Source organism: Oncorhynchus kisutch, linkage group LG7, assembly GCF_002021735.2.
Source record: "Oncorhynchus kisutch isolate 150728-3 linkage group LG7, Okis_V2, whole genome shotgun sequence".
NCBI lineage: Eukaryota > Metazoa > Chordata > Actinopteri > Salmoniformes > Salmonidae > Oncorhynchus > Oncorhynchus kisutch.
In genome coordinates, this window is record NC_034180.2 from 28,579,798 (window position 1) to 28,590,364 (window position 10,567).

A 10,567-nucleotide genomic window follows, 5' to 3' on the forward strand; every position below is an offset into this window, starting at 1 on the left:
TAGAGTGACAGCAACAAAAAAAGATGCTGAAACAGACAGCACAACAGGGAGGAAAACAAAATGGCTAGAGCAGAGGCGCACAGTGATGTGGGCTGGTGTGGATAATTCGTGTCCGCGTCCGCCCCTGAATGCATTAATTGACTAATATTTGCCCCATATCCTAATAATTCTCATGTGCCAACATATCACCACATGGTGAAACTTGCACTCATGTAGATCTGAAATAATCGGATGGTGAAATTTGCCAGCCAACCAGAAATGCAAGGCGAAGCAATTCAGGCGTTCTTAAGTCATGACAAGCCTTGTCCTGCAAAGAAACGTGTTTATAGTTGAAAAATGGATTTGGCAAGCAGTGTAGAGTGGAGCTTTATAGTTACGTGCTTTATTCAATTTGTCTCAATAAGGAAAGTTCCACAAAATAATCCACCCTTGTCGAACGATAAAAATGTTGTCGATCTTTAGAAAATGTATCCTATATCCGACGTTTCCATTACACATGTCGCAATGATTTAGTTTTTTTGCGACATTGCTTTCGTTGAATTAACCTGGATCAATGGAAACCTGCGTGATGCAGTATCTTTTCTCTTTCCAATCAAATTGTTCATCCCTTGCTATCGTCAGCGCGGGTACGAGGCACCTGTCATTTGATTGGTCCGTAGTGATGCTGCTTCCATTTAATAATTTGGACCCCATGTGAAAGAGGTGTGTCTTCAGGACAGTACACGCCTCTTACATAAAAGTCATTTAAACTAGTCAGGATATCAGATGGGCAAAAATACTTGAGGGTTGTTTGTTTCACTAAGGTCACCGCTCCGCTTCGATTTCTACTTTTCTCAACAAAAAAAACGCTTGCGTTTAATCTTCTTGTGACAGACGTTCCGTTGTGGGGGAAATACACCATCAATATCAGACTAATTCCTTGATCATCAGAATCAACTGCAGGTGTGAATTCATGTCTGTATTTTCTCCCCAAATATACTGGTAAGTATTTTTGTAATGATTTTCTTTTTTTTACGCCGATGTAATGACTTCTATGTTGCTGAAATACTTTTTTAATGATTGTTTTTTTAAACAGAATTTCATTTTTGTATGTGATTTTTTTTATTTTTTTTTATTGTTTTTATATTTGCTAATGGGTATAATCAAGAGGACTACGATTTAGGTTAGTGGATTATTATTTTATTTATTTCACAACGTGTAATCCACTTGAAAGAGAGCAGATCGCAAACAAAGCACTGCTCTGTTTTTCACATGGTGTCAGGTGGCCCACCAAGACTGTCTTTTCAGGTGTGTTTGAGGATCACCTTTTTTTCCTTTCACAAGGGGACATAGATGGGCAACCCAATGTTTTCACGTTCCTATGGGAGCATTGAGATACAATAGCTTTTAGTCAGACTACATACAATTGCAGAAGTAAGAACATAACATGAGTTTAGCTTTGTTTCTCGGCAAGCAAAGATACAACAATGAGTGTTAAACCATATGTAAGACTGTTTCACATCATTTGACCTTTAGTGGTTGGGACTACTGACCTTTTATTGGCAGGCGATTGTGGTAGGGTGTAATAGAGGGAGATGGAATGACCCTCTTATCCTTTCACGGTTGGTCCATCACCTAGAGGAGGCTTGTGACTCAATCTCTCCATTTTACTCTGTACTCCTACCTCTATATAGGCTAGTAACATTGCATCTAGGTTAAGAAGACTTTGTCCAAAAACTTCAACCAAGACTTTGTTTTGCTTCTGTTGTTTTTTTTTTTTTTACCTCTGCAAGTCTCGGTTTGCCTGCACCAGGAAGTGAAGACCCGACCCTGTTACTTACTGTAACCACAAAGCTTCTCGTCTGCGCTTTCAGTGTGCTTCTCTGTTCTTCAGAGAATCTGCTACATGGGGGATCCTTTTGCTTAGATCTCTTGATTATTGTTTCCTCATGCATTGCTACCTAATGTAGCACTTTTCTGTTCCTTTTTCAAAATGTTTAGTTATTGAATTTCAGGTTGATAAAATCATGAATTATATAACTGCAGTCCAATGTAAGGCATTTGATAGCTTTCCATGTTTTGCCATGGGCAGTTGTTGTGTAACATAAAAAAAATAAAAAATAAAAACAAGAACATGTCATTCTCCTATGAATTGATCAGGTCATCATGGACTAAATGACTCTATTGTGGCATCTTTTAAGAAAAACATGTGGCATGGCAATATGTCATCAAGTTGAGTTGAAATAAACATGAGCTTCTTCTGCCCAGCCAGTAAGCCTGAAAGTGTTTCCTGTATTCTGAGAAGGCTGAGCCACTCCATAAAGCAGCCCATGGACTAAAGCGGTGATCAGGACATGGCCCATTCATTCCAACATGTTTCAGTGAGAGTGACGAGGGCCCCCTCCCACCCTCTACACACCTACAGGTTGTGACTTGGCCACCAGGCAGTCCAGCGATGGCATGGAATGTCAGCAGCCGCTTCGTGTTGTCGCCCCTGCACCTCAGATTTATGATGCGCGTAGCATTGGGAGGAGTAGAGGGGAAACCATGTCAATTATGCAACATGTAATATCCCATCCTGTGCACTGAGTCGCATTGCTATGGGGATATATGTTTGGTCTCCATCAGCACCTTGGGCGAGCATGGGCCTCTGGTAGAGAGACTGGTAGACAACTTGGCAGGAACTATGTACCCACAGACAGACCTTCACAAATGTGCCATAATGATTCCCAAAAGCCCATCTAGATTGAAATAACCCCTTCACTTGGCCTATATCTTTTAAATGCAGCAGGTGACCTCTGATCCTTCGTTTTTTATTTGTTTAGCCTGGACACGTGTCAGTCTGAGATGCGTCCCATGCCAGACCTCTGACTGGAATGTGTCTAAGGCTGGCATTAGCCCATATAGGACTGGCATTAGCCCATATGAGCATGTGACTATGTACAGTATGTAGGCCTAGATGTTCCTGTGGACAGTGCTAAAGAGGGTCACTGAAGTGCCAAGCACTGAAGTGCCTGATCATGTCACATGCCCATTGAAGATGGGATGACAGGTCTAGCCAAAAGTTCTACTTGGCAATACTACTACAGACTTAAACCTTGTACAATTACCTGAATGGGCCTGGTCATTCAGAAAGGAGCCATTCCAGGTCAATCCTGGTGAATGATTTAAGATCCTAGGTCAAATCTGGACTGCATGTTTTGAGTACATTTGGAGTGCCGTGACTGATCTTTGGCAGTGGGCGTTTTAGACAGAGGGTTTGAGGTGCCCTTATAGAATAAATGTGTACTTGTATGGGTCCTGCTAGGGTAGAAGTAGGAGTGCAAGACATTTGATCTCTTGGCCTCTGAATTAGTTGACACAATGGCTGCAAACTTTGAACTGGAAGTGTTTCCTATCTGCATCCCTGACGTGAGCCTGTGGTAATCCATTATCCTCATCAATTTGGAGCCTCTTGATTATACTTAGCATGGCTGCTTGAGGCAGACATTTCCACAAAAAAAGGACACATTGCGTAATCTCGAGCAGACACATTTAGATATAATGTATTTGAGTGGTATGTTCTCTCCCCGAGTCGAATTGTTACGTGTGCTCCTCCACTTCCTTGTCATTGTGCCCCTTTATGTTTTAGTAGGCTGACGTTCTGTTATTCTTAGCTGAGCAGGATGTTTGTACGATCCCAGAGCAGAAATATGACTGGCACAAGCAGTGTTTATCTTTCTCCCCTCTCTTCTGCACAGGTCTGTACTGTCACCGCTCTGTGTCTATGCGTTTCTGGCGTACCCTATGTCACTCTCTCTCCCCTCAAGAATGAAATGGGTTCAAGAGCATGTCTTTGCTGACAAAACATTTTTGACACTCAACTAGTCCAAAGGTTATGCAAGTTTTTTTATTTGTAGATTTCCGGCTATTGTTGTCACCGACTTGATTGACTTGTAAAAGTACAAGATTCCAGAAGCCTATTCTGCCCTTTGGTCTTGGCTTGTGCGTTTCCCCCTGTGGCTCCCACCTGCACAAAATAATTTTTGCTTCTCCCAATTTGTATGTGACACATGGTAATGCAAACTTGGGAATGGAAATATTGAAAGATTAACAGCAGTAGCCATTGCTTCGGGGTGTGGCAATGCACATGTTGCCCTGTAAATAGATTTTTCGTGCGCATTTCTCCTTTTCAAGTTTGAAGCCATTGAGACTCTTTCTGACAGATTCAGAATAGATGTACACATTCTTTAGGATAAGGAACAAATCCCATATACCATAAAGTGTTCATCTGCCTCGGTCCTATATTATGGGACCAAAAGGCTGACTTTCTACATGAAAGTGATGTTGGAAAATGTGGATGGCCTAGGGCCTTTATTTGCAATTATTGGATTAACCGAAGTTCAAAGATTTTTATCTGGAACTTAATCCCTGTACAATGAAATACTGGTTGTTGAGCTCCACTTGTCTATTGCCAGTCAGAGTATGAGAAGTTTTTATTTTGGTGCTTTCTAAACTGACGTGTTCTTTTAATGGAAAGTCTTGATTCCCATTGGAGACGGTCTTAACGTTACTGTGCAGGGATTAATAGGTTCTTGAATGATGTTAAACATGGACGTGTTGGAAAGAAGAACTCAACAAAGCAGTGAAGTAACATGAGAGATTGGCAAACTGAGTCATAGGAAACATCTCTATTTTTGCCCACAACCTCTTATGGTGAAAACGTTTCATGCTCCGATGACAGAATGTTAACAAATCGAAAGGTGCCACTCTTAATTTCTCCATAAAGGGAGTTGAAGTCCGGGGTTCACAGCTCAGGGTCTTATCTGACATTGTACACAGGATTACTGTCAAAATACCTCTGGGGAAACTTGACAAGTATTGGGAAAATATATATTTTAATTTGAGATGATAAAGAATTTAGGCTCCTTTTTTTAAAGTGCACTTCATAGGTTTACCTAAAATGTTTTACTGATCATGTCTAGAATATGTCGAAATGGCTAACCACTTAACTTTCCATCGTCTCTAAAATAAACATGTTTTTTATATATTCAGGGTTAAAAGTAGGTTAATGGCACCCAATGTTCTACTTTTTTGTGGAAACAAATGACTGACTTGTTATATTTGGACCAAGTATGTGCTTGAGCTGCTCATCTGATGCAGGTGGTCATCTACAGTATGTTCTGTTTCCTGTCCCAGTTGTAGTTGTCCTATAGTGGGTTGACCACCCTGACCATAGTCCTGTGGACGCTGACCACTGTGCCACCGGGCTTTAAATAGAAAGCGTGAGAAGAACGCTCTGCTCGGTTGATATCTTGGTTCTCAAACATCCCAAGAATAACTTTTCCTCCCACAAAGTGCCTCAGTTCAGTCATTTCTTACAGTGCTTCAGCATGTACAGTGCACTGAAGTGGATAAACAACATCTTGTTGCTTCAACTAAAATGGAAAGTTCTGTGAACCTTTTGATGTAACCGAGGGTATTGGGTCCGTCCCGTGTTAGAGGTTCCAGTCAAATTGCACTGCACGCCCACAATGCATTCTTGCTATGACTGTCCCCTCACTGCTAGTTAAATCATACCTCATCTTGTACGAAGACATACTCAATGCAAACCACATCTTGGTGGTGGTGTAGCTTTGTTGTGCACTACATTTATGCTGCATAGTCTGTCAGTGGTCAGACTAAATGTAAACCACTGCATGCATGCATACAGACCAAACGAAAGACTGAACAAGGCTTATGCGTAGCTTTTTCATTGCAAACACAATACCAAAGGGCCATATCTCATGCACATCAACTACATGAAAGTCATACTCGGTCATCTCACTAAATGGACTGGATGAATTTGCATATTACTTCCCAAAGTAATAGCTACACGTAAATTATATTACACCAACCTATCAGTTCTTCATTGTGCAGCCTCTTGTACAGCACCATTATTGTGACACATGTACCTGTTCTGTGTAATGCTCCTCAGTGTGAAAATTAGTGACTAACAGTAGATCCTGAATAGTCGAATAACCCAGTCCTTTCCCCTATGTCTCTCTCCAGCCCAGTGTTTGTGCCAAGTGGAGACGACATGACTGAGGTGATGATCAGTAGCACCCCCATGGAGGACATGAGGCTCAGCCCCAGCAAGGACCGGCTCTCCTTCCAGGTAACACGCACACACAAGTTCAAGTTTCTACTTTGTTGTCCCAGAGGGAAATTGGTTTGCTGCTAGATCATGGTACAAAGGGGGAGGGGGGGGGGCAGCAGAGGGTGTAGTAGTTTAATTGGTTTATGTCACTGTTCAAATGTCCCCACCACTATTAGTAACCCTCTGAACAAAAGGATGGATTAGGGACAGCCAAGGCTGTATGTTCCATTATAGCTCTTACTGTAAGCAGCTCACCCAGGGGACTATGGGTAAGGAGTGGTTTGTTTTCCCAATCAGGAGGTCTAATCATCAGCGTTATTGTTGCAAGTTATGCAAACAAAACCTTTTTTAGGAATTTAGGGGGCTGTTTAAGGAAAGGGTCTTTGTGTGGTTGGAAAAATGTGTATTTGCCTCGTGGTGGGGAGGAGTGCAGCTTTGCACGGAGTTAGAGATGATTGCGAAGACTTTAAAAACATGCAAAGGAAATGAATAGGAGTTTGTAGAATCGCAATGTCACAACCCACAGGCAACTTTCTGAATAGCAAGCCATCTGGTGGCCTTGACAAGTTTGATTTGTTTCCGCTGCTTCTGTTTATTACTGCTGGGTCAATGGTTCATCTCTGTAAACAAACAATCAGGGCCATATTAAGGCCAACCCACTCCTTTATGATCGTCTGTGACCTGTATGTGTCAGAGTTGACTCGGAGGATGCAGACTGATCCTATAGGAAGGTGGGCTGCCTGCCCCTCACCATTTACACACCATCTGTGTGTCTGTCCTGTGAGGATAAGGAAGGAGGTGGTGAAGGTCTCTTCTCTGCCCATGAGGGTGGACAGACAGCTGGGTGATTTAACTGCTTCCTCATCCAAATTCTTTGGCTTTGGTCCAATTTGTGAGTCCATCACCTGAATGCCAGCTGTGTTTCTGCAAGGCAACATGGTATTCATCGCTGAAAGAGTGATGTAAGGAATGCAGTTTTCCAGAGCAGAGGAACTGGAGGTTGATTATGTTACGGAGGTGAGAGCTTGTCTGTGGCAGCTTCAATTGTTGTTCGAGTCAGCGCTGGAGTGATTCCTGATCTACAACTACAACCCAAAATAGCTGTCATTGTGCCTCGCTGGCGATGCATTGCCGTTTCCTGTCGCTGGAAGTAGAACAGGCTGTGACGTGTTTGCCGGTGGTCTTATAGCAAGCTTAATCTCTGCCCAATTCCCCTCGGTGATGACGCATAGACATTAGCAACACAGGCAAGGAGATACTAAACCTCCCTGCGCACACATGCACTAACACACACATATACTCACCATCTCTCAGACCTGCACTAACATACACGTACTCACTCAAACACACATGCACTGACTAACACATATGCTCACACTCACATACCCACACCATAGGAGGCTGAGGGGAAGACGGCTTATGATAAAGGCTAGAATGGAGTGAATGTGACGGTATCAACCACATTGAAACCACGTGTTTGATGCCGTTCCATTTATTCCGTTCCAGCCATTACTATGAGCCCGTCTAAACATACTGAAACACAGCCGTTTTCAGAACATTTTGTTCCTCCCTTTCTCTCATCATCCCCCTCTCATTGTATTCAGGGAGACTTGGACACAGCTGGACGCTCTCTCTCCCAGCCACTCTCTCCCCCTACCTCTCTTCCTCCCCCTCACACTCTCTATCCTTCTCAGCCTCATCTAATGCTTTCTTTCCACTGTGTTTTTGCCCAGACAGCGACATCGCTTTCCTCTTCCAATGTCTCCCACTGAAATATGCAGATCTAAAAATATTCTTCCACTTTATCCAAACATTAAAAAATGCTGTTCTTGGACCAGGAAAGGCTATTTTTTTCTTTCTTTTTTTGTTGTTGCCATTTCTCTTGTCTTGAGAGCAAAAGGAAGGCAGGGAATGCATGTAATCTCTCATGCCCTTCATTTTAGATCCCAAAAAATCAGCAAGTCTGGCATTGCACACCCACAACACATTTGGGTCTAGGTTTCACTGCTTTTTTTAATGATTTTGTTAACCCATTGCTTAGCTTTCAGTATCATCAGGGTATTGGTTGTTATTTAGTCATCCTGTCACAGAGTAAGTAAGCATTTAATTGTACTGTGTATCCTCTGCATATATGACAAATTAACTTGACAATATCTATCACCTTGTTTTCATTTGGTTAAGTTATTAGTAAGGTCTACTTCCTTAGTGTGCTTGGTTTTTTGTTTCTTGACGATAACAGACTTGCTGTAGGTTTTCAATGCTATGACTTGCTCTTGTATAATCTCCCCATTTGTCAGTCACACGGTGTTGGATAACAAGTTGTAAGCACTTAAAAACAGCTTTGGCACCATGCTTTCCAAAGCTGTAAAATGTAGCATGATGCCACATGAAAAACTGTGACCAGACCCAAGGACACCCAGGACTTTAAGTGTGTTTTTGTGCTTTCCTCAGATCTTTCCAGACCCCTCAGACTTCGAGCGCTGCTGTAAGCTGAAAGACCGCCTGCCCTCCATCGTAGTGGAGCCCACAGAGGGGGAAGTGGAGAGCGGCGAGCTGCGTTGGCCTCCTGAGGAATTCATTGTCAGTGAAGAAGAGGAGAAGGAGAACCATGGCAAAAGCCAAACTGGACAGCCAACGCAGAACAACCAGGACTAGAGGCCAAACGACAAACCCTACTCCCACCTACATCCCACTCGCACTTAACCACTCACTGAGTGACTAGGGGAACACATGTCAGTGATGCTCACTTTCCTTCCCTTGACACCAAAGCATCACTCTAAAGAGAAGCAATATGCATGCTTTACTTAATCTACTTCTTGGATTTCACCTCTGTTGCTTAACCACACACACACACACACACACACACACACCAAGCACCCCTGTGTCTCACCCTAAAATGCAGGTCCAGTAAAACGGTGGCAGCTCAGTGCTCCATGGACAGATCTCGTACTGAAGGAGACTACAATGCCCACGCCAAATCTGCTGGCCACATGACTCCAGAGACTCTTATACCCAGAGACTACTGCTTTGGTACGCAAGCGGATTTCTGTTTTTCATACCTTCGATATATGGATTGAAATGTACATGACTACGATTGCCATTGCCGTCTGTGGATCTCAAAGTCTGTCTTAAAGTCTTGTGTGTATGTTGGTGGGGTTTGTTTTGTTCGTTTCGGTGGATTGTGATGACTGACAGGAAGTAGGGGTTACTGTGAACAACACAAAGAGACCGTTAGTCTCCGTTGGGCAAAGGAGTAACTTTTACACAGAGGGAACTCTTCCCTACTTCTATAAAAGTTCATGATATGTACAGTATAATATGAACGCTGGTTGTGCACTGAAACACTCATCTGCTTTGTTTTTTCCCTTGTCTTGTCCCCCCTGATGACATTTGATAGGTATTGGAGGGAGGGGGGGGGGGAATTAGTCAATATGAATCAATGTATTTTTTTAGATGTAGTGATTTAAAACCAACAATGTCACTAAAATAGACACTCAGTGAAGGACATTTTTGCCCTCGGAGCCAATACCTGAGGTTATTGTTGATTGGTTTATTTTGTTATTGTCACGAAACATTCATGAGGCTGAAATTAGTTCTAAGTGATTCTCACCAGAGCGCTGAGTTCACTGATCACATCTTCACTGATCAGCCATTATGTCACCCTCAACCAGTAAGGTATATCACGATACAGGGACTTGACTAGCTACCTCTTGTACATTTCTGAACAACTCCCAATTTTCCAGTTCATACACTCTGGACTCTGTTCTCTTACTAACAAGTCCTCCACAGTAGCTTCCTTTTTATAATCTTAAAAACAGTTACTGGTATCTGTCCTTGTTTTGTTAAAGCCAGTTAGTTGACCCCGACTCATAAATTGCCACCTGGTTTGTTTGCAAAACATCATTAGTTTAACAAATTGCAATCTATTTCTCTATTCTACATCACCAGCTGTTCAGCCTTCTTGGAAAGATGTTAAAGGCATGATGTTTGCTGAAAAAAATAAGATACCTTAATGTATTGTTCTGATAGTGTATATGAAGTTGTGTATGTCTCTCCCTCTGTAAATGGCATTAGGGCTCTGTACAGAACATCTCCTTTTCTCTCTGCTGTCACCCACAGGTACTGGGCTTTGTTTTTGTAAAGCTCAGGGAGGATAGCTGCCATTTTGCTCATGTTTTGTTGTATTTAGATCACTTTACTCTGACGAACAGAGGTTGTAAATAAACATTTGAATTTGTTTCCAACTGTCTGACTGATTCCTTGTGCTATGTCAGAGGTTGCAGAAGCAGATCCAGTGCTATGGAGCAAAATACACTCTGGGGAAACCCTATAGTTCCTTGTTTTCAACAAATGCACTTTTTTTTTCTTTTGTTAAAGTATTTTTATTCCCCTCACCTGCATTGTTTACAGAATCTGGTGCCCTTTTGTTTTACTTCCTGCACATCATTGCGTCTCTAGCTTCTTGACGCA

General features: G+C 42.4%; 1 protein-coding gene and 1 long non-coding RNA gene across 2 annotated transcripts; one reads left to right on the plus strand and one right to left on the minus strand.

Moving 5' to 3' along the window:
* Window positions 1-706: 706 nt before the first annotated feature.
* LOC109894394 (protein LBH) lies at window positions 707-10,341 on the plus strand. Its single transcript, XM_020487847.2, has 3 exons — window positions 707-981; window positions 6,010-6,115; window positions 8,549-10,341. Exons 1-3 carry the CDS (start codon window positions 953-955, stop codon window positions 8,750-8,752), a joined length of 339 nt encoding a protein of 112 aa, XP_020343436.1. The 5' UTR covers window positions 707-952; the 3' UTR covers window positions 8,753-10,341.
* On the minus strand, window positions 1,164-2,100 carry LOC116374688 (uncharacterized). Its single transcript, XR_004210599.1, has 2 exons — window positions 1,533-2,100; window positions 1,164-1,358 (listed from the first exon to the last, which is right to left on the minus strand). It is a non-coding gene; the product is annotated as an uncharacterized LOC116374688 (long non-coding RNA).
* Window positions 10,342-10,567: the final 226 nt, after the last annotated feature.

What these genes read in the sequence shown, in the direction of transcription:
- LOC109894394 (XM_020487847.2), top strand. Translation starts at nt 953, where the DNA reads ATGTCTGTATTTTCTCCCCAAATATACTG. An exon ending in TTTTCTCCCCAAATATACTG is followed by an intron (nt 982 to 6,009) that starts GTAAGTATTTTT and finishes GTCTCTCTCCAG; the next exon opens with CCCAGTGTTTGTGCCAAGTG. An exon ending in AGGACCGGCTCTCCTTCCAG is followed by an intron (nt 6,116 to 8,548) that starts GTAACACGCACA and finishes TGCTTTCCTCAG; the next exon opens with ATCTTTCCAGACCCCTCAGA.